Source organism: Ctenocephalides felis, unplaced genomic scaffold (genome assembly GCF_003426905.1).
Source record: "Ctenocephalides felis isolate EL2017-DRISC unplaced genomic scaffold, ASM342690v1 CF-g0.4_SCAFFOLD_01886, whole genome shotgun sequence".
NCBI lineage: Eukaryota > Metazoa > Arthropoda > Insecta > Siphonaptera > Pulicidae > Ctenocephalides > Ctenocephalides felis.
The window spans coordinates 70,970,939-70,996,685 of NW_020538040.1; the positions used below are offsets into that span (position 1 = coordinate 70,970,939).

A 25,747-nucleotide genomic window follows, 5' to 3' on the forward strand; every position below is an offset into this window, starting at 1 on the left:
GCGGAGAATCGGGACTGTGCCGGCCAATTCGGCACTTCGATAAACCGACACCCCCAGTAATTCGGCACTCACGTGATGATTTTTTTTGAAATTTTACGTTATATGTTAAAAATTAGTACAGCCTTAAGGTATCGTATAAGCGAGAGTCTGCTGTATATACAAACTTTGTTCGTTTGATATGCGAAGTATAGCTAAAATTTGAGATTTTTTTCGTAAATGAGAGTATTTTATTCTAACTATACCATTCATTTTCAAATTTAAATGCCTCATTAATTTAAGATGGTATGCTTTGTGTAATGCGTATTTGTCTCCATTCAAACTAGAACAATGTAAGCTGAAATTAATAACAATTTAGCATTTAATCTTAAACTATATCATATGCGATAAATCAAAAATATGTTGAGGCTTCAAATTACAGTTCCTTTTATTGGTACTATGTATTACTATTTTATTAGTCTTACTAGAGCATTCAGACAAATAAATTATTTTTATGTATTTTTTTTATTCAATGGCCTTGCTAAAATTGAGCATTAAGCCACCTTGCACATTACATTATTATCTATACAATATCTTTTTAATATTTTTTTAAATTTAATACCTTGTTCTTTTCAATAATCTGCGTTTGAATTTTATCATTATCTTTCTTTATTTTGATATTCTACTTTCATAATTTTTTATTATTATAATACTAACAATATCATATCGGTTTATTATATTGAATGTTTCATTTTTGCCTAAGTAATTATTCTTTATTAATTTATAAAAAAAGATTCGGTTAGATTCGGTTTGAAGTGTAATACCAGTGAATTTTAACACAGATATTTTGTGTTACTGTTCCTTGTTCGCGAGAACTAATTTTGTCAATTACCACATGTTGTCGTTGAGGGTGTGAATTATTTATTTAATATAATATAAATGTATAATTCATTATTAAATTCCATAGAAGAAGAAATATTGTCTTATGTATGGTGGTACAGTTCGAAACCAACTGCCGTACAGGTAGCATCGGATCAATAAATATTCAATATTTATTTCTTATCAGTTGACCTCAGTTCGCTTCGAACCTTCGGCCAGGTATACTGTGCCTCAAGTTAGTGTAAACAAACATTGTTATCATCCAAAGTGAAATATAAATTGATTTTAATTGTGAAGTGTTATACAATAATCAAATAAATGTACCCGTAAGGGTACATTTATTTTCGTTCATTGAATATATAATTTAAAAAACTGTTAATTAAGGCATAATTAATAATTATGCAAAATGAACCATATAATCCACCAATTCCGTTAGTTGAAGTTGATAAAGTGCTTAACTGCAGTCCCGAAAGTGAACATCTTTTACATGAGTCACAGCCAGCAATTAATTTCGTAAATCCTACAATATGCAACAACAACATGAATGAAGAACAAATGGAATCCTGCAACGAGCCCTCAACTTATTATAATTCCATTCCTTGGCAAGTTGTTGATAGTCCTAAAAGGAAACGTCCAAACCGACAAGTAGATCAGCCAATTCAACTAACAAATAGATTCAACGTGTTAACAAACAAAGAGCCTATTGCTGTTTCAGAAATATCAAAAAAAAATTTGCCACCACCTGTTTTTATTTACGGTGTAGTTGATTTCCGAGGTATGGTTGATGAAATCAAAACTATTCTAAATATCAAAAATTTTACCACTAAAACATTTCCTAATGATATAATCAAATTTATTGTTTCTTCTGTTGATGATTATAAAAACCTCGTTAAATATCTCCGAGGTCGTAAAGCAGTTTTTCATACCTATCAGATTAGCAGCGAAAGAGCATACAGAGTGGTCATGAAATATATGCATTACTCAACCGATATTACAGAACTAAAAACAGCAATTGAAACTTTTGGGCATAAAGTTAGGAATATAACAAATGTTATTCACTTTAGAAGTAAATTACCACTCAACATGTTATATGTTGATTTAGAGCCAAGCAGCAATAACTCCGATATCTTCAAATTAAATAAAATCCTAAATCAAATTGTGCATTTTGAACCTCCAATGAGATCATCAGAAATAGCACAGTGCAGTAGATGCCAAATGTATGGTCATACAAAATCTTACTGCAACCGGCCATTTAGGTGTGTAAAATGTGGTGATCAACATGAGAGTAAAAAATGTACAAAATCAAAAGAATTACCTGCATTTTGCACTAATTGTGAAGAGTCCCATACTGCAAATTATAGGGGTTGCCTAACTTATAAAAACCTCTTGAACAGTAAACCTAAAATAAACACCAATAGCAATAGTGCGACTAATCAAAATTATTCGAATAATCATCCAAATTATGCAAAGCATTCTACTTTTAATCATCGTAATGAAAATCTTTTTAATTCAGAACATATGTCATATGCTCAAGCAATCAAATCTAGTAAATCAGAAATTTCAGAAAGTATTAATTCAAGTCTCTTCCATTTTTTGAATGAGTTCAAAAGTATGTTCAATCAGCTCATGCAGCAAAACACAATGATGATAAACATGTTATCCACGCTTATAAATAAACCTAAATAATGTTCAAATTTCTAAGATTAGGATTATGGAATGCAAATGGGCTTTTACAGCATAAAAATGAATTGATAGTGTTCCTTAATGAAAATAAAATTGATATATTACTAGTAAGTGAAACCCACTTCACTAAATACTCCAACTTATTTATTCCTCAGTACTATATTTATCATACATGTCATCCAGATGGTACAGCACACGGTGGCTCAGCCGTATTGATCAAGTCCAACATTTCTCATTATGAACTCCAAAAGTATGACAAAGAATTCCTTCAAGCAACAACAATCCAAGTTCAACTTTCTTCTTTTCCATTAACTATTTCTGCAGTATATTGTCCTCCCCGGCATAAGATTAGCGCTTCACAATTCTCTGATTTTTTTGGGTCGCTTGGAAGTAAATTTATTGTCGGCGGAGACTTTAATAGCAAGCACACGTTTTGGGGATCAAGACTGATCAATCCAAAGGGAAGAACACTTTATGAAGTTCTTGATCAACAATGCTATTCTACTCTTTCCACAGGAACTCCAACCTACTGGCCTACTGACATAAGAAAGAAGCCGGATTTACTGGATTTTTTTATAATAAAAGGTTTAAATTCCAAGTATACTGATGTTAATCCAAGCTATGATCTTTCATCAGATCACTCCCCGATTATTGCCACTATTTCTTCTTCTATTATGAACGTCTGTAATCCTGTTAGACTTCATTCAACAAAAACTAACTGGGAGCTATACCGTTGTAAAATAGAAGAGAAGATAAATCTCAAAATTAGTCTAAAAAATCCAGCAGAGATTGACCACGCTGTTGACAAGTTTAACGAAATTCTTCATGCAGCAGCTGTAATAGCTACTCCAAAAACAACTGTCAAGCAGGAGCAATCGCTGTCCTTGGAAATTAAAAATTTATTAGCAGATAAAAGGAGAGCAAGACGCAAATGGCAATCAAGTCATTTACCTTCGGATAGAAATATTTTTAATAATTTAAGCAACAAGCTTAAATTGAGGCTAAGAGAGATTTCCAACCAGAACTTTAACAAGTATGTATCAAATCTTAATAGATTTGATAATTCAATCTGGAATCCTATTAAACACAAACAAAAACCTCAAATTAGAAATCCACCTATTCGATGGGATGAGCGCAATCACCTACACTGGGCAAGAAGTGACGCAGAAAAAGCTGATCTATTTGCTGAATATCTGAGTTCAGTTTTTCAACCTAATCCAGATCTCTCAAATACAGCGGACACCAGTTTGACTTCATTTACCTTAGTGAACTCTGAAAACAGTATAAACTTCTTCTCTTTAAAAATGATAGTTAAAGAAATTGCTAAACTGAAGAATAGGAAATCTCCTGGATTTGACTTGGTGACTTCAAGAATGCTTAAAGAAATGCCAAAGAAGGGATTTATTCTATTAACTTATATTTACAATTCGATAATAAGATTAAACTACTGGCCAACCTTCTATAAAACATCCATAGTAAAAATGATACATAAAAGTGGGAAAGATCCAAACATGGTTTCTTCATATAGACCGATCAGCCTTTTGCCTATCGTCTCGAAAGTGCTTGAAAAACTGCTACTCCAAAACATCTTAGCTAATACAAATATTTTTCCAGACCATCAATTCGGCTTTCGGAACCAACATTCTACAGTTCAACAGTGCCATAGAATTGTAAGCGTTATCAATAATACCTTTGAGGCTAAGAAATTCTGCTCCGCGATTTTTCTAGATGTGAGCCAAGCTTTCGACAAGGTGTGGCATAAAGGCCTTTTATTCAAGATTGGCTCTCTACTTCCAAGTAGGTATTACAATATTCTAGAATCCTACCTTGATGGTAGGAAATTTAGAGTCCGCGTTAACTCAAATACTTCAGCATCTCATCAAATCGAAGCAGGTGTTCCACAGGGAAGTGTTTTGGGCCCTTTACTGTATATTCTATTTACAAGTGACTTTCCAACATTACGATCGACCATAACAGCAACTTTTGCTGATGATATTGCAGTACTTTCAACACACATCGATGCATCTGTTGCATCAAGCAATCTGCAAAGCCATCTTAATATTATTGAGGAATGGACAAGGAAATGGCGAATAAAAATTAACGAAAGTAAATCGAATCATATTTCGTTTACTCTCAACAAGTCAACATGCCCAAGTGTTTACTTTTATGGACGAAAAATACCAAGTAATAATTGTGTCAAATACTTGGGTATGCATCTTGATCGTAGACTGACCTGGAGAGATCACATTTGCTCAAAAGTAAAAGCGATAAAAATTAGAACTGCAGAAATATATTGGCTATTAGGACGCAAGTCAAAATTATCCCTTGAAAATAAATTATTAATTTATAAAACAGTGATAAAACCTATATGGACTTACGGTATTGAATTATGGGGATGTGCCAGCAAGTCTCATATAGCATTAATGCAGCGTGCCCAATCAAAAATACTCAGACAGATAGTTGATGCCCCGTGGTTCGTCAGTAACAAGACCATACATGACGATCTGAATATTTTATATATCGAGGAAGTAATAAGAAACTTCAGTGTCCACCACTTTCAAAAACTAGAAGCCCACCCAAATAAAATAGTTGCACAACTGCTTGAGATGCCACATTCCAGGAGGCTCAAGCGTAAATCACCAATGGATTATTTTTTTTTTTGCTAGATATCCTAATCTAGCAAATTGTTTAATGGAACAATTTCTATATTTTTTAGAGTAATCATCAAAATATGTTAGTTAAGTTAATTTAATTTTTTTTTTGTAGTATTATTATATTATTTTATTATTTACTATTATTATATGTTACTATTATTATTAGTTACTATTTTTATGTTATTATTTTTATTTATTCTTATTTAGTTTATTCTTTTTAGTTTATATATATATAAGCAATGCAGCTCATAGAATATAAGTACTGTTCTGATTGCTGTAAAATAATAAATGAATAAAAAAAAAAAAAAAAATGTATGGTTAAATTTGTCTCGGAACTATGCCTATGCATGTTATAAAAGAATCCATAATAACCTACGTTTAGAAATTGCAAACTACCATTGCATGGAGTGCATCTGTAACGTATATACGGGAAGATTGCATATAGAAAGTTGAAATAAGAATTTACATAACATTTTATGGTAATAAATATTATATATTATATTATTTAATTAAACAACTATTGTATGTAGATGATGTAAGGTATATGGTGATTTTAAGGCATTTTTTTCAATTATATATTCATGTTATATTGCATGGCATATGTATACGACTTCATTACTAGTTCATAGATTTTTAATTATTTTTAATATTTCACTTAAAAATGGAAAAAATAAAAAATAAACTAATAAAATGTAAGATTTTGTTAACAAACACACACACACACACACACACACACACACACATATATATATATATATATATATATATATATTTATATATTTATAAAGATTTATTGGCAATTTTCTATTCGTGTAATGTTGCAAAAAAACAAATATTTCAAGAAAACTCGTAACGTTGCTGACATTACAAGATAGCCTGCGTGACCCATATTCTCAGTATCAATTATCTATTCATATCGTAGTTAGAACGCATTTTTGAATTTTATTACAAGCATAATGACACGAAAGCGGATGTCAAAACGACTTATATATGCCACCATTTTTTACTGCAAAGTTAATAAGGCTAATGGCATAGTCGGAGCAATGCAGCACATGCAATGAATTTGCCATATTACATAATTTGCTGTCGGGGGGATCCATATGGTTTTCTGTTTTTATTAATTAATTATATTCGAAGGGATTAGTAAACTAAAAAATAATTAATCTTCAGATTATGTTTTAGTGCGCCAAAAAAGTTAAAAGAACTGCCAAAGAAGTATCCTTCTAACGTATATATTTCTTTTTTTAAAACATTTATGGTAAAAATGATCTATAAAAGCGGAAAAGATCTTAATATGGTTACTTTATATAGACCAATCAGCCTTTTGACAATTGTCTCAAAAGTGCTCGAAAAACTTCTGCTTCAATATATCTTAATTGACGCAAATATATTTCCAGAACATCAGCTTAGTTTTCGCAGCCAGCACTCTACAGTTAAACAGTACCGCAGAATTGTACCAGTCATCAACAATACCTTCGAGGCCAAACAATTCTGTTCTGTAGTCTTTCTAGATGTGAGCCAGGCCTTTGATAAGGTGAAGCACAATGGGCTTTTATTGAAGATTAGATCTCTACTTCCAAGTGGTTATTATAATATTCTAGAATCTTATCTCGCCAATAGGGAATTTAAAGGACGTGTCAACACTGAAACTTCAACATCTCATCAGATTAAGGCAGGGGATACGCAAGGCAGTGTTTTCGCGCCATTTCTGTATATTCTCGTTACTAGCGATTTTTCAACTTTTCAATCAACCACAGCAGCGACCTTTGCTGATAACATAGCAGTTCTTTCAACACACGCTGATGCATCTAAGGCTTCGTTAATTTTACAAAAAAATTGGACAAAAAATGAAGAATAAATATAAATGAGTTCAAGTCTAACCATATTACGTTTACACTCAGCAAGACAACATGCCCAGGAGTGCATTTTTATGGCTAAGCAATTCCAAATACTGATTGTGCCAAATACCTAGGTAAGCATCTAGATTGCAGACTGACATGGAAGTATAATATTCGCGCAAAATTAAAAACTATAAAAATTTGAACCCCTGAACTATACTGGCTTTTGGGAAGTAAATTCTATCTATTGATAATAAACTACAGACAGATTACTAATGCTCGATGCTTTATAAGCAATAAGATCTTACACGACGATCTTCACATTGAATTTAAAAACAAATTTATAAAACTAAACAGTGTAAAACATTTTTAAAAACTAGAACATCATTCAAATTTTATAGCCACTCAGGTTCTTGAGACATCAATTTCAAAAAGACTGAAGAAGAAGCTGCCCTAAGATAATATTGTAGACTTTTAGCACTAACACAACTTTGTATATGCCCCCTGGCGCCGAAGCTGGATCCGCCACTGGTATATATGAACAGAATTGTTGAATCATTTATTGAGCTGATTCTCTTACTATTAACATAATAGGGATAAAAAAATAATTTTTGAGTTTGAGGTACATAACATCTTTAATACAATTAAAATTCAAATTATCAATCCAATAATATAAGTATTAGTAACTGGTATCGAAATTATATTCAAAACAAGTATTACCACAAAATTTTTTTTAAAAGCATAAATTGTGACAGTAGACTACAGGTCTTGTGATTGGAATAAATTACGACATAAAAATTACTATAATCGGCAATTGCTATGAATTATAATCATATACAATTATTTATTTATTCTTATAATATTTATAAAGATAATGATATTTGTCATCGCTGTATGCTAAGTATAAAAATAAATTATATAATTTAAAAACTATATATATATATATATATATATATATATATATATTAAGATAGGGCGGGGCACAAAAGTCTAATTTGATTTTGAGCAATTAAATATATTTTGAAAACCTAACCAATTATATCACCATTATCAGTGTCCTATGAGCTGTAATTTTTTTAATTTATACTACATTATATATTATTGGGATGCAACTTAATGATTGCTCTGGTTCCAAATGGTTGTTTTTACAGAGGTTGAGGTCCCCCAAGTTCGATATCCGCCTTGAGCAGCCTTATGTCAAAAAGTAGTGACAACGGTTTACCCTTGAAATTATAGGAAGCAACTTACCAGACATTGCGCCATCAATAAAATTTCACCAGTGTTACAGAAATTAAAGTAATAAAATTCATCACATAGAGATAGGACAACTATCTCTAAATCGACAGTTAAATTTTCGACCCTTAAGTTCCTGTTGTTAAAATAATATAAAAAGCGTATACAAACGATGCTTGAGATATTTCCATGGAAATAAATGCGACTGCGACGAATTTGGGATGTGAGACAAAGTATTATAGGTGTATTGAGTTACTCTATTTTGTCGGATTCGTATCCGACAATATCTAACAGAATCTAGTAGGTGGGAGGCAGAAATGTTTCAATTTATATTTAACCCTTGCACTCTGTAGTTATACGGTGCATACGGTGCAACAGCGGCGATTACGAAGTGCAATGGGTTAAACTAATTATAAAACTAAAATTAGACTTGACTTAAATATATCTGCTATTATGTAAGGAAAGATACATAGACACGATGTAAATATTAATTATGAATAGATACTATCTCTCCCTATGCGTTTATTCACTCATTATTTCTGTCGATTATAGTCGACCGTGGTAAAAACATATTAGGTTGTCAAATATCTCCCTTCCGCTTTTTTGCTCTTGGTTTATAATACAAAAAGGCGGAAGGGAGATATTTGACAACCTTATAGATTAGCAACCACTAGCTCAGCAATATCGGGTTGGCCAATTTTGTGCCAAAATCAGTAATATTTAATTCAATGAAATATTTCGCAAGATTGAAAATGAACTTTTAAGGTCTAGAATTATGCTAAAATGTAAGCGGGATCTAAACCAGATCGAATATGTCGTTTTAACCAGTTCTTTGGCATTGATAATAAAGTAACAGGCTCTGAAGTAAATTGCATAACTTTTATTAATTTAATACAGAGCGTTGTACACTGAAGAATTTAGAGGTCGTATGTTACATTAAGGATTAGATGCAGAATGATATTCGTCGAAGTTTAATTTTTTTCTTCGCATTCACTTTTACTTACGTATTACATATTTGGCCTCTTTAGTTCCTTCTTTTACATATTACATATTACGTTATTATGTATTTACTTATATTAATGTGTATTTCTTCCGAAAGCAGATGCGTGAGAAATTTTTCTTGAAATTTATCTGGTCTGGAGATTTCGATCGTCATTTGTTTTTTTGTGTTGATTTACATACTCCTGATGAAAGAATGATGAAATTTTCAACTGTGTTCACGGTTAAACAATGGAAGAAAAATTCCGTCCTTTCGTGTTTTTTTTTTAACTTTGAGAACAGGTAAAAGTTAACAGGAGCCATATCTGGTGAATATGGAGGTTTTCCTTTTAAACAAAATATTGAGTATTTTCAACAAAAAGTAATATTTTGTCTATGAATGACTTTAGATTTTAATCTAGTTTCATCTATATAAGTAATATCAATGTTGATGCATGACTATTGTATTGTTTATAGCAAAAAAATACGAACTGCAACTATGCAATAAATTTTGCTGCCACTTGTTTCATGTTCAATTTAAAACAATATTATACCATAAGCCAATTGATATGCCAACTTCTATAATTGTGATTCGGTGATAATTTTTAACCATTTTTTCTACTTCTTCCACATTTTAATCCGTTATTGATGTGCTGGGTCGACCGAAGCGTTCATCATCATCAATGTCTTTGCGACAACTCGTAAACATTTGTTTAATTTAGCAGACTCACCATAGGCTTTCTGTCTTTGTTATACTTTGTTTTATTTTTTACGCAAAATTTAATATGAATTCTTTGACACTTCAATTATTCCAACAAGCAAAAATTTCCGAGTCATAAAATGATGTCGAACCTTAGAGACTACCACAAAGTAAGCAGTGAATATAGATGAAAATTTCAATATATTTTACCAACACAACAAAAGAAAATTTTGATTTTTGGATTTCCCAGATCCAAGAAATTTAAAAATTCCAAGTCTATAATTTGATTTGAATAGTCTTTATTACTAATAATTATATATTATGTATTATTTTTTGTATGTTTTAATACTATTTATTTATAACATGACACAACATATATATGTGTGTGCAGTGGCGTCGGAACCGCGTGGGCTGCGTGTGCTTGAGCCCACCCATGAATTTTGATGGGGGGGCTCAGCCCACCCATCAATTTCAAAAAATTATATGGACTAATATCTCTAAAAAAAACGAGCCCACCGGCTGCCTATCAAAAAAAAAAAAAAACGAGCCCACCCATCAAAAATTTGGTTCCGACGCCACTGTGTGTGTGTGTGTGTAAGTTATCTGCACTACCAGCATCCTGCTATCCAGATAATGTTATTTAAAATATATAAGATAATATAAAAATAATCAACAATGCATACTCTTTATACAATGCAGCGGACCTTCAGATAATTATAAAAATAAACAGATAAAACTAATTGAGATAGAATAATAACAATCTATTTATAGTTATTCTTGTTCATTATACACCCTTACAAAAATATAAACTTAAATAGGTTTATGATTTTCTCATAATATTGTATAGAATTTGAATATTTTTAATTTAAAATTTAAGAATGCGCAAAATATGATATTTGCCATTATAATTAAAGCTTACGTAAAATAATTATATATAGATGGTGTAAATGAAAAGTACTTTTGCATTGATTCATCACAAGACAGTTAGCTAATATTCATTTATTATATATATATATATATATATATATATATATATATATATATATATATATATATATATATATATGTGTGTGTGTGTAAAAATATATATATATATATATATATATATATACATATGTACATATAATAATTGTGTTTTGATCAAGTTATGTGAAATGAGTAAATAAATAAATAATAAGTTTTATTTGAAATATTATGAAAATATATTTTTCGTACAATTAATATATTGTCTTGTGAATTATTAGCGGAAGACGTTACAATAATTTTTCATGAAATGGATGAAAAAATTATCATATATTTAGTAAAATAGTATATTTATGTATTTATTAAAAATAGAATTTCATTTGTTATTTACTACTTTGAATGTATTTTTAATACTATTATATCTTATTTATATAAGAATATTTTAGACTGTGAAAAACGTGACTCAGATATGAACATCAATTGCAAGTATTCAAATTAGGCGTTCATTAGCTGACTAGTACTCATCGAACTTGAATAAGATTAATTTTATTTGTATTCTAATATTTTCAAAAGTTGAACTTACATTCCATTTCAAAAAACATACGTAAAGTTAAATATGAGAATTGGGATCTATTAGCATCATATTAACTACGATAACTTCCTAGCAGCATAAATGAAAAAAAATCTAATTTAATATTGGAATACATAATTTTGTTTTATTCTTTTTACAACTGAAGAGTCGATAGAAAAGAATCTCGAGCAGCATCTGTGGGCATACATTGCCCAAAAGCTTCCAGAAGCAACGGTTCAGCATCAACTGCTCCTTGGAAATCATCTAATGACACCTGTGTAAATAACAAATTTAGAAAATTAATTTTTGTAATTTATTTCAAGATACTACTGCAGTAAACTGATGTGAAATGATTCGGAACTACTTGTAAAGAGGGTGACATATGCTAAATAACTTAAATATGATTTAAAATAACAAAAACTTTATGGATTCAGTAATCAGTTTTTGTAAATGAATAGTTTTTTGGAATCAGAATTACCGACTTTTAGTAGGCATTTATTATTCGATTATGTGGTTCAGTCTTGTATAAAAATTTGTCCAATTTTTCTCAAAATTAACTTATTTAATAAAAATTAGCACTTGTTCTAATCATTCAAAATGTTCCATTTTTTAATTTTCCTAAAATTGAAAATAAAAGTTTGAAATAATTAATGTGAAAAAACTATTTTACCTTTGGAATTTTGCATTCAACAATTTTCTATTTCATAATGTGTTGTTTTATATAATCATACTCGTTGTATATATTATGTTCAGATTTTTGATGAGTAGTTACGAAGAATTAAGTAATTGCAAAGAATCAAATTAAACCTATACAATCATGGACAAAAGATCCAAATCCGCTATAAATATTGCTTTTGGAAAAACCCAGGACACAAGGTGAAATTCGCGCACCTTACTAAACTGTCAAAGTCGGTAGTTTATATAATATGAAAATATGTCCAACATGTAGTTGCTATAAATTAGCAAATTCAAATAAATCACGAATAAACTAAATAGGTAACTTTATATGTTGGCTTATTTTCTTTGGATATTCGCGTCAAGTTTGAGAAAGACACGTCATTTATTGTGAGTTTGGCAGGGGTTTACTAAATTGAAAAATGAAGCGTCAAACAAAACATTTTGAGATCTTATTAGCAATAAAAAATTGAAAAATCTTCGAAATGTTTAAAAAATATTCGATGTGAAGGAATTGTCGAAAAATGTACAGTGCTTTTATTTTATCAAAATTCGTCTTTTTTACGATGGACGCATATGATCTTAAATTTTCTACTGACCCAAAATATCAACATTATTAATAGCATTTTTTAGGCATGGAGATTAAAATAGGTTGACCTATATAGAGATAGAAATAGGCTACTAAAAAGAAATTTATTAAATTAATTACATATAAATAGTATTGAAACAAATTTCTGGTGACTTATTTGGACTTATGAGCAAACCACGTGAATGAAATTATTTATGTGTAAACTTTCATTGAACGCAGTTTTTATTTTATATAGTTATATTGCTCTACTTTATAAACTAATGCTATAATGTGGTTGGTAGATGATCAAATTTAAAAGACATGAAATGCAATTGCTAAATAGTTGAAATATAAACACTTAATGATATAACAAATATGACAAGACCTTTCCATCTTTGTCCAAATCCAACTTTTTCAAAACCAATTCAACAAGGTCACGAACTCCTTCATCAGGATCCTCGTCTTGGGGCTGTTTTATTAAACAATTCCTATAATCATGATTTAGATGATTAGATTGGCAGAATTGAATATCTTTTTGAATTTTGGTACGATTTGATAACCTAAATAAAATTATAATACTTACGATTTATCATTATTATTTTCTATGGATTAGCGGGAAAGCAGAATATAATCTATAATTTCATCATTTAGTTATTAAACCATTTGACACATTTTTTTCGAGTAACTGTATTTTAATTTGTAGATAGTGATTAGTCAAAAATTTAATGTTTCTTAATTATTGATACGATACAGTAATTTCAACTTAATAAAAATAAATTTAAATTAAAATGCATATATTTTATTTCAATTTTTTTGCAAAATTCGAATAGAAAATTTGTAAGATTTTATCTGGCAAATAATTGTAGGCAAATATATAATTAAGTTATTCAAATTATAAATTTGAAGAATTTGTATTTATAAAAGTTAATCAAAGGTTAAAATGAGGTCTATTAGTTTCTTATAAAAAAAGTTAAAAACACATTATTAATTATTAAATTTTGTTGTTGTTCAAATTGTAGCATTTATTTAGTAATTGCGATGTTCCAACTATTTTGCCAATAGGCAATAATAATACGTTATTTTTTAAGAGTTTTTTTTTTCATTTTCAATATAATTGTGAAGTTTGTTTATAGTTATGATTTTCAAGTCTTATATTTTATGTAATAATGATAGATAAGTTAATTATCGCGGAACAAATTTGTATGGTCATTTTTTATGACAGGCGAAAGATTAACCTTTGGCCAAAATAAGAAGTGATTAAAATGTTACATTTATAATAGATATCTCGCTAAAATTATTTTAAAACGATATATGACATGAAATGAATTTTAGCGAAAAAGATCATTGACCAGCAGTATTTGCTGTTCAATGCGGTAAAAATTATTAACAAACTACAAAACAAACATGAAAGTAGTGGTTATACTATTGTACTTATGTATTGGGACAGCATATGTAACTTTTTATTTTACACATAACTATATAGTTATATTAACTATATTAATTAGCAACTATATTAATTAACTTTATAAACAATATAAACAAAATCAGTTTGAGTTATAACATATGCCTCTGCAAATTTTAAATTTATAGTTCAACAAAAAGTCATAATTCTTAAAAACTTGGGGCAATTGTATTATTGTTTTTGATTATGGTCTTAGGAATGCTATTCACGACGGTTTCAAAGTTTAAATGAACAAAAGTAAAATTTAGTGACAATAACCAAAAATTGGTCATAATTTCACCAAAGCTCTAGCTTGTATTTTCTAAACAGGGTGATTTTTTTGGGGCAGTTAAGGTCAATACTATCACATCGTTTTGGCTTGACGTCAAGGTCTGAGACACCCTATATATTTATATATATATATATATATATATATATATATATATATATATAGCATATAACCAACGCCGTCTATCGCGCAAAACGAAACAAACTTTTTACTCTACCCAATATATATATTATATTATATTAAATATATATAATACTGAAAGAAATTGGTCAAGTAGTTCAAAAGTTATTTGTATTTGAAAATAGAGAAAAATGATGAAAAAATTCGCTATATTTTGCAATATTTTTATGATAAAGGTAAGATCGCTGCGCAGGCTTGTGAAAAAAAATATGCTGTATAAGATGAAGGTACTCTATCAAAATCTGCTGCTCGAAAATGGTTCGATCGCTTTCGTTCTGGTAATTTTGATGTGAAAGATGTGCCACGCTCCGCTCGTCGAATCAGTAAAAAAGTTGATGAAATTCTTACAAAAGTAGAGCAAAATAAGTAAATCAATACTATCGATATTGGGACGAAACTAGCCATTGACCAGAAAGCTAATTACATAAAGCTACATAGCTACAAAAGGAAGCTTCATGAGTTGGGCGCAACGCACTGCTGAAATGCAATGGAATCTAACTAATTCTGTAACATTTCATAACAGGTGATGAAAAGTACATTACCTACTGCAATCGGAGGCAAATTAAATCATAGTTAGGTGATGATGAGCGACGACAAATGTTTACAAGTAGAGAATGACATTGAAGAAGGCGATGTTGTATTTGATTGGAAGGTAATTGTCAATCGTGAACTACTTCTAATTCTAATTGGTCAGACGAATAATTATCAACCCTACTGTAAATATCTAAAGAGATTACGCCAGATAATTGAAAGAAAGCGGTCTGAATTAAGGATATTGTCTTTCATCATGACAAAGCCTGGCCATATACTTTTTTGATGATCTGCCAAAAGTTGCGAAAGCTTAGTTGAAATTTGTTTTACATTCACTGCATATTCCAGGCATAACTATCTTAATAGAATTAAATTGATTTCAAGAAGAGCTTATAGAAAGCACTTAGTTCAGTTTTTCAACCAGGAACCATAGAAGTTCTTCATCGATGGCATCATGGCTCTACTTGAAAAATACCAAAACATTGTTGATATTAATGGAGCTGATTTAGTTTGAATAAATTTGTTTTCACCATATAAAAAACTTGTTGTGTTTCAGTAAATAAACGAAACGAACTTTTTACTTGATATATATATATATATATATATATATATATATATATATATATACAAACCATGTACGGAACGTAATTTGTAAATTACGATTTTTTGCAAACTGATGAGTATTCAATATTAATTATTTTGACCAGTTAAAATATTTTAAGTTGAATCTATACAAAAATATCAATTTAAATCATTACGACTCACTTGAGAAGCTGGAACATTTCATCTCGCATGATGTAACCGTCCGCGTTCAGGTCGTACACGCGGAAGCAGAACGCGGCTCGTTCTGGCCGCGAACCCCGCAACACGGTGGACAACCCGACCAGCCAGGGCTCTAGACGGAGCGTTCCTTCGCCAGCGCTATCCCACGCACAAAATATTCGTTCGGTTAGTGAGTCTTCTGCCACTAAATCAAATGTACTGTGCAAAACTTCCCGGAATAGAGTTCTATCTATACCCTGTGCGCATAAATAAAATTTATTTTCATCTTTATCATTTCATGAACTAGTTTAGAATCTAACCTCAATTGTTGGAGCAGGTTTAGCTAGAGCGCCCCCAGCAGCAGCCATCGCCGAAACCTTTACAGCCATTTTATTATTTGCTACCAGTCTCCTGTATATTTTACACAATGCTTCTAATTCGGGTCTATAAAAATACATTTTGATGTATAACTGAAAAACTGAAAATGATAGTAACAGAGTATAGAAATAATTGTTACTTATTGTTAGTACTACTGAATGTGTGTTTATATAATATTTAGTTCTAGGAAGACTGTCAATTGAAGCACTTGGTAGGCTTTTATAAATTGCAACCTTTGCTGAAGATTTCAAGCGCTTTAAATTTTTATTTTATTTATACATATTGTGGATTTTCAATTAGTTTAACTAATTCCTGAAGAAGGAGACAAGCCGGATTGCAAATTAATTTTATTGCTTTCACTTTTATTCGAACTTCAATTTCCTCAATATAACTGGTTTTGGTAACATTTCCTGTCGCAGGTCAACTAAGTTGAAATAAATAATGAATAAAAATATGCTCAATTATATAAGCAACTTTATATCAGGATTTTTCAGATATTAAAGTTGCCAAACAAAACGGTATGATTTTTTTTTTTTTAATTTTCCATTTGCTTATTTTTAATTTGAATTCATGATATTATACTGTCTTTTATTTTGTATTATATTTTATTGATAATAATAATATTTTTATTTTGTATATTATTTCTAATTTTCATCTAATGTTACTTGATGTTTATCAGTTGTAACTGATATTGAAATTTAAAAAAAAATTTATACTATTAAATATTAATCATTGCATATTATTTAATATTTAATAATATTTTAGAATGTCCGTTTATACCATGAACTCTATCACTATGCAAAGTTCCATTTATATATCACCTCAAATAAAAAATCAATTATTAATCGTCCCAATCGTCAAAAAAAAATGATAACGACGAAATTTCTCGGCCAATCTTTACCAAAAATTAATCAATACGATTCTCAACAGATATCTTTCGAACAGTTTTGATTTTTCAAAACCAGTTTAAGATTTTTGATGCAAAGATTGGCGATAAATTTTGCACTTTACAGTTAATTTTAAAGAAACGGCTCGACAAAACTAATGAACTCGAATTGTTTGGGTTTTATGATTTAACCGGCAGCTGTTTTTTTTTAGAAAATGACACTTAATTAATAATAATAATTAATTAATTTATAAAATAGCAAAACTAAAACTAAATATGAATAACAATGTTGGGTTAAGAATAAAACGAGATTTATGGGTCGCTATTCAGCTATGAATATCTCTTACTTTATATTTTAAAGGAAGTAATAAATTATTATTACAAAAGAAAATTTAACTTCGCTCCAATTTACGAATTAATGAACCAATTTCATTTAATAATCATTACCTTACATAGAATGCAATAATGAAAGCTGAGATTCCATAAATAGCACGAAACTTTAATATATTAATAATCCCATGCCTCTGCGAAAAGAACGGCTGATCGTGTATTGAAATAGGGGCTATGGTGAGGACGAGGAACGTTAAGGAAAAAGTTTGACAGGCGAGCAAGTAATGAATTCGTGCAAGTCCGTCCCGGTCGCTTTGCACCGCGTGCTGCCCACATGGATGAGACTGGTGTGAGGTAATGATTGTGCGACTGGAAATCGCAACGGAAATCGAGGAAGCATTTCTGTATAGTAGGCAAACCGATTAACTGCGCTAGTTATTAACTTCCCGTAAGGTAAGTTATAGTAATTGCAAAAAAATGGAAAATGAAAATTTTTGCATATCTTCACGTTTTGAAGGTTTCTGAACATTTTGGCATACCTAAGAAAAAATTGATGTGTGTGTATTTTTGGATACAAATTTTTGTCTACGATTTTCGGCGCACAAATCGACCGATTTGAATGATTCAAAAAAACAATTTGGCAAAAAGTGCCAAAAACGGTTCTTCAATTTTTGAGAAAACGGTGACCCGATTTAAATAATTCAATAAACATGTTACTTGTATTAACGAAATGAAGAATTGATTTTTGGTAAAGCATGTTCGCGCGGTCAAAAATGATCATTAGACATATGCACACCAAATTATCAGATATTTGATAAAATTTTCAAAAATGGGTCTAATTTTGTTACAATTTTGTTGGGTTCCGTACCAAGATCGTTTTTAAAGTTTACTTATACAGTTCAAGCAAATTTCAAAATTTTCAGAATTTTTTTTTTCAAAATTTTCAAAAATATACAAAGTTTTATACTTCAAATATGATTTTTAAATTTACAAACCAGTTTGAAAATGTAGATATTTCATATGCGTTATTCTAATCGTCCACAGATGGATAATATCCCCAGATGGATTTATTCGGCATTTATTCGCCATTAGCATTGCTAATGTAAACTTGCTCAAGTTTTTTGAGCGAGGTCGTCACTGTACATTTTATGAAAGATAAAATATATAGTGATTATAATTATCAATTTGAAAATGTTTAAATCAATTGTTATTAATCATTGATCAATACTTATTGATTACTGATTTTTCCTCGAATATTTGATTCTAGTACGGGAAGTTCCAGCCATTTGCCTTAAGGCACGATGCCATGCACCACTAGTTTTACTTTAGTTCGAAACGTATCGAGGTTAGTTAATCTAAGGTATCAATCTAACAATAAGATTATTTTTTACTTAAATGTCATACCAATATTTGTCTAATAGCTATGCTTTTTTATCGGTATTCAAACTATTGTGAATAATTAATTTCTCATGTCTGTAACAAAAGTTGTAATTTATAACTCACTTCAAAGTTAATTTGAGTCATTAATTGAGTGATTACAGGTATAATTATTTCAAATATGTAGTGTAGAAAATAATGAATAGAAAAGAATCGTCAAAATAAACTACTATTAACTGTCTTACGATAACATTTATACTTGTTTATCTATGAAAAACATATTATAACTGAAAACGTTGCTTTGAGGTTTTGTGCATCATGTAAAGATATTTTTTTGCATCTACTATTGCATGAGAGTATTGAAATTTAAAAAATGTTTACCTTAGCTTTTGGAGGAGAAAAGTTTTTGAAGTAACATTATAGTAGGCACAAGAAATTGCTGGCTGCTTTTACTTAATCACTTTAACCTGGAATATTTCGGATTCTGAAGCGCCTTATTGATGGTATTTTTGTATGGTTTACCATGCCTAACTATGTCACAGTTTTCTGAGTTCTAAACTAAGAGCAAGTTCATAATGACACAGATTATGATGGTTTGACACTTGTATATTTGTTGTTTTGCAGTATGTATTTTAAAAAAAATTTGTTCAAAATTGACAAGCATCCTAGAACGTTATTGCGTTTAAATCTATTAGTTGGCAAACATCAACCTCAACTCATTAGCTTTAATGGCAATAATACCATCAATTGATTAAGTAAGATTAGTTGTAGAAAAAATTGGTTTCGGATGAATAACATTTTAAAATGTAAAATATTTTTGGCCCATGGGGGGATCGAACCCGCGACCTTCGCGTTATTAGCACGACGCTCTAACCAACTGAGCTAATGGGCCGTTGCTTGCGGCATGTTATCATTTGAACTGAGTGAATGCAACAATAATTGCACCCAAACGGCTAAATATAGAAAACAATCACGATTTTATACAAATAACTCTGACTATAATGAAGCGATTAGTTTTTAGCTAACAATTCTTTTTAATTCTCTATGCATAATAAAAACGCATTGCCTCAAGGTGTAAAAATATTAGGATTTATAACAATTATATTTTTTAAATCGGTAAATAATAATCTCCACAAAGAAATATTAAAACTGTTTTCGACATTTTGTTTCTTCGAAAATTGTAGTAAATTTTCTATACGTAAAACTACTAAAGTTTGAAGCAAAAATTAATAATAACCAATATCAAATTAGCGAAATAAGATTTATTGATATCAAACATATCTGAATATATACAGGTTTTCCAAGACGTCAAGCCAAAACGGAGGAATAGGTTTGACCTCAACTGTCCTGAAAAATATTAGAAAAAAATGTCGCGTTGTTTAGAATTATGAGCTTTTAAGTGCAACCTAGAACTTTGGTGACATCATAACTATTTTTCGGTTAACCATTGAGGTTAACTTTTATTAATTTTGTTTATTTAAACATTTGAGCCGGAACTGTGAATAACATTTCTAGTTTGCGCTCTTCAAAATCTTCTTTTAAATGTATCAGCAGTTACTGTTAATTAATTAAAAAATATCATCAAAATGATTCATAATTGTGTGTGAATAAAAATCCAGATCTATTTTAAATATATAAATACAGATTTATTTCAATTGATACCCGGTATTTTTAAAGCTCAATTACATGAGATTGTCTACCGCCAGCTAGTAGTCCAACGGATAGTCATGCTGTCAAATTCGATTGTCAGAACGACAGTTTTGGCGTGTAATCTAACTTTGCACATAAAATGGAAACATTTCAAATGTGGTACAATAGCGTAGTTTCAATAACGAAAACATGCAATACATTATTAAAGTTTTTCGGACATGTCAGTTTATGACAAATCGAAATATCGCCTTACACTCATGTTAGAAAGACTTTTGCTATGTATAGGACATATATATGTAAATAATTTTAATTGTGAATCAGCATGAATTGTAAAAGTTGAAATAAAAAGTTATTGCCATACTTTTCGATATATATATATATATATATATATATATATATATATACATATATATGAGCAGTGCCGGCTTTAGGGTAGGGCGAGTTGGGCGACCGCCTTGGGCGCCGGCAAAAAGGGGCCCCTCGGCTTGTGCTCATAGTTCGAGGTCTGCTTAGTCGTAAATTCCCTAAATTAAGCGGTTTTCTGTCTATTGTTAAAACACATTGTCTATCTCCTTTTAACGTTTTGGTTAAAAAAGCTAGCGTTATTGTAGCGAAGCGTAACAAACTCAGCTCATTCACTTGGCCAGTCACTCGAAATGGCAAAATCATTGATCACATAATTACTAGTGGCCCAGTGCAAACTCACATTGATAATTATCCGAAGAATGATACAGGCCGACATTTCTCTAATTCTCATTTCACAAAAATTCTTGCAAACAATGAAACAATTCTGCGCCTTTGGTTAATTTACTCCGTTTCTAAGGATCGAGTTTATTGCTTTTGTTGTAGACTATTTGATAGTAGCTCAACGTCGAACTTAGTATCTGAAGGGTATAACAACTGGAAATACTTGTCTGAAATATTAAAAAATCATGAAAATAGCACTTTTCATAAGAAGTTTTACCTTTCATGGATTGAAGCTGAACTACGATTAAAAATAGGGAAAACAAAAGACTGCCAAAAGCAACACTTGATTAGAAAGGAAACTACAAGATGGAATAATGTTTTATCTAGATTGATGCATATCACACTTTATTTAGCCGAAAACAATATGGCGTTCAGAGGCACTTCTGACAAACTATATACGCCAAATAACGGAAAGTTCTTAGGCTTAGTACAACTACTAGCCAAATTTGATCTAGTCATGCAGGAGCACTTGCGATTAGCTATGAAGGGTGATATTTCAGACCAATCAGCTTCTGTTCATCGATGGAAATTTCTAACCGATCACTTGGGACTATATACTATAAAAAAGCACAGTGACACTCATTGGGAAGCAAGAATAAGTAGCGTCAAATCAGTCCGTTATCAAATTAGTACTATCCATGATGCTTTGATTACTTTGGCTCGTGAAACTCAGAAAACTGATGTTCAAGTGCCTCATGAGGCTACTACACTAGCCGAACAACTGAAAGATTTCTGCTTCACAGTTTCATTGGTTGTTTGGTATGACATACTTCGTCAAATAAATCTTGTAAGTAAATCTGTACAGTCAACAGATATGGATCTTGGTAAATGTACACAAATGTTGAAAAAATGCTGCAATTTTTTGGAAGACTACAGAAATACGGGCTTTAAAAGCGCTATTTTAACTGCGAAGGAGTTGGCCGAAGAACTAGAAATTGAACCTGAATTTCAAGCTACAACAAGAATTTGTCGTATTAAGCGTCAAGCTGGTGAAATTGCACGCGATGACCCTATAACTTCTCCAGAAAAAAAATTTTCAACTGTCTTTTGGACACTATATAAATTTCAATCAATAAAAGGTTCGAACAGTTAAATGAGTACTCGGAATCTTGGTCTTTTTTGTACAATATTAAACAGATTCCAGAACAATGCGACCTTCTCAAGCTCTGTAGTGATCTCCAATTAAAATTAACTGTAGACTCTAAATCAGACATAGATGGTTGTATGTTGTGTGATGAACTTATAAGTCTGGCATCCTTTTTACCTGATAAAAATGTGGTTACTTCCATTTTTGTATTAAATTTCATCAACGATTTCAACTTACAAGAATTGTATCCAAATGTATGGATATCATTGCGAATTTTATTAACTATACCTGTAACGGTTGCTAGTGGGGAGCGGAGCTTTTCAAAGCTGAAGCTGATAAAAACCTATTTTTGATCAGCGATTTTTTATAGCAAAAACCTTTCTTTTTCTCGAAGCCTGATGAGGGATGGTTACCATATATTATTTGTTCGCTTTGGGCTGTCCCAGAAAGGTCCAAATCATTTGTGAACTGTCTTCTTTAAAATTAATATAACATTATGTCCCTATCTTATATATCAATTTGTCTCTATATTATATGGACAAATTTTTTTTGTGATTAGTCTTATTTTTGCTTAATAAATATTTTTATTATAGTTATAATACTATTAAATTTAAATCTGTTATGGGTAGTCAATGAAACTATGATAAGTAAAAACGATTGATACTGATTATAATATTGGTAGAAAGATATGAATCATTGAAAAACCAAACACCATGATAGTTTGTCTGTACTTTTCCTGCTTACAGTTGTGTATAATGTACATAGTTACATGTATACGGACACAACTAAATGGCACTAAACTTGCACATCTATAATAACTCACAAACTTAAAATATTACAAAATCATACCGTTTTTGACAGCTAAATTAAATGAAACCTCGTTACTTTTATAAATTATTTGATTTTTTTCGATGTAATTTCTTTGAAGATTTACATACATAGTGTTGACTTGCGTTCATTAACCAAACACTTCATCTAACTAATACTACGTTCAAATTTTAATTAAAGGAAAGACACGATATCACATACTTGGTAAAATGTGTCTTCTTTTTTAGCGTCTCAATGAGTTTGGGATTCGTCTTACCGCCGGCGATCTCTTCCATGCTAACGCGCCGCGTGGACTTCCGAGCGCGGCGGACGACATCGCCTCGTTTACCTTTATTCTTGGCGCGCGCTTGCTCCGAAGAGCTGCCCTCTCCGGTGCCATTGCTTCGCGTTGCGCGTTTCCCTATTGAGGGATCTCGGATTAATGGACCGATTCTGCCGTAAAATAGACCAATGTTACGTAGCATTTTTCATATGAAGTGGTACAAAAACAGTCAGCTGCAGTCAGGCGTTTTAAATAGAAAACCTAACCAGGAAAATGCACAAATGCCAAACAACAATGTTATCATGAATGAATCTTTGTGATGTGGCTAACATATGAGTGAAACTGCTTTTTATTTTTTATCTTATTAGAATTTCCGTACCATTGTCAGTATTTAGTGCCAGCGCTACGTAACATGACCTTGCCATAACATTGGTCTATTTTACGGCAGAGTCGGCCCGTAAGACTCTAAACTATTTATTTAAGGATTAATTTTTTTGTGTATTAAAAAACTGTTTTCTTCACAAAGTTTGTTGGCATATATGTACATATATGAACAATTGTACGTGAATATCATAAAACTTTATCAGATTTCATATATATCATATGTACTATATAAATAAATATCTCTAAAAAATCCATTGAAAGTTATAAAACTTGTAATCCAGTGAGAAATGTGAACGTATGAATATGTTTACAACTAGTATTTGACCGTTTTCAAAATTTGTAATTACACTTTACTTGATTTACCTCCGACAATGAAAAGTGATACACTGCGAACGATGGCCCTCGGCAGGGAAGAGCGCACCGTTTTTGGACGCTCCGCATCTTTAGATGGTGATCCATCTATGCGGACTTTTTGTGAATCTTGGCCATTGCCGATTTTGCTGTTTTTGTCGTTGTTTCTTATTGAGACCAAAGATCCGATCAATTGTCCCCAGGCATCCATTTCCAATTTCCATTCACTTAGAAATTTATAAATACATTACTTTTACTATAAAACGAATTTTTTATGATTATGATTATTTGTGAAATGCCTAAAAGATGTGATTGTATGGTTTTAATGTTCTCATGCAGTAGTGATATAGATTTTTACTTGAAAATATTTTTTTGAAAAGAATTTATGTTTTTTTAACTTTCCGTAGGGTAAGTTATAGTAACCGTCCAAAAATTTAAAATGAAAATTTTTGCATATCATTAGCATTAGTTTGTGTTTTGTGTGGATACAATTTTTCGTTCACGATTTCGGGCGCGCGGATCAACCCAAATCGGTTAAATTATTTAAAAAACATTTGATTCCTATTGATAGGGAGATGTGCTGATTAGTTTTTGGCAAAGACATGTCCACCCGTTTCAAAGTTTAAGAGCATAAAGTGCCTATATTAAAATTTAAAAAAAAAACGATGCATCTGGCTCGAAGGATTCGAAAATCAAATTAGATCTAGAAAAAATAATAAAAAAATCAAATTCTTCAAAAAATCTAATTTTTGCAAAAATTTCAAAGTTTTAAAAAAAATTTAAAGCTATTTTAAAATTTTAGTTTTGGTACGGAAAGTTAAGGCAATTTGCCTCAAGACACGATGCCATGCACTACTAGTTACTTTGATATGTAAATATTTAAAAGAATTCATCATTTATGGTATCGGATCGCCCTCTTATTGTGGGTAACGTAGCTCAGGCGTCGTGGTCATACAGTTAGTGAAAGAGATAGTGCAAGCACCAGCGCGAGCAAAAAGCTCAAATTACCAAATTCGATAATATTTACGCGTGACTTTTTAAATGAAATTAAATATCAAATCTACTATCTACTTTATTATTAAGTTATATAATTTGGCAAATATCTGTTTTTATTTATCTTGTGATCTATTTAAATATTTATTCGAAATCTCATCTAATAATGATTAAATGAATAAACATTCATTATTGCTTTATAAAGTATGTTTTCTTCTAAAGAATGTTTGATCAATAGTAACGATTGCAAGACCTCTATTTCCTCGAATAGGTAGTGCACAAAGTAGTTTGCAGACAAAAGTATATATGTATGTATGCTTGTATATATTTTAAGAATATAAATGTATATGTATGGATATAAATATATATGTAGGAGGACGAAAAAGTATGCGTGTATTTGTATGATTAATATGCTAATATTATATACTATCGTGCATCATCCAGATACGCATTTTTCTTTCATGTCCCAGTCACAAAAAAGACAACAATGACTAGGAAAAACACGCAAACAATCGAATATATTCATTACAGATATCATTAGAGTATCGTATAT

At 30.6% G+C, this 25,747-nt stretch overlaps 1 protein-coding gene across 1 annotated transcript; it reads right to left on the reverse strand.

Moving 5' to 3' along the window:
- Window positions 1-11,629: 11,629 nt before the first annotated feature.
- Window positions 11,630-24,412, reverse strand: LOC113375291 (EF-hand calcium-binding domain-containing protein 1-like). Its single transcript, XM_026615231.1, has 6 exons — window positions 24,214-24,412; window positions 23,406-23,604; window positions 16,242-16,365; window positions 15,925-16,178; window positions 13,104-13,206; window positions 11,630-11,749 (listed from the first exon to the last, which is right to left on the reverse strand). Exons 1-6 carry the CDS (start codon window positions 24,410-24,412, stop codon window positions 11,630-11,632), a joined length of 999 nt encoding a protein of 332 aa, XP_026471016.1.
- Window positions 24,413-25,747: the final 1,335 nt, after the last annotated feature.

What these genes read in the sequence shown, in the direction of transcription:
- LOC113375291 (XM_026615231.1), bottom strand. Translation starts at nt 24,412, where the DNA reads ATGGATGCCTGGGGACAATTGATCGGATCTTTGGTCTCAATAAGAAAC. An exon ending in AACCTGCTCCAACAATTGAG is followed by an intron (nt 16,179 to 16,241) that starts GTTAGATTCTAA and finishes TTATGCGCACAG; the next exon opens with GGTATAGATAGAACTCTATT. An exon ending in ATTTGGACAAAGATGGAAAG is followed by an intron (nt 11,750 to 13,103) that starts GTCTTGTCATAT and finishes TTATTTACACAG; the next exon opens with GTGTCATTAGATGATTTCCA.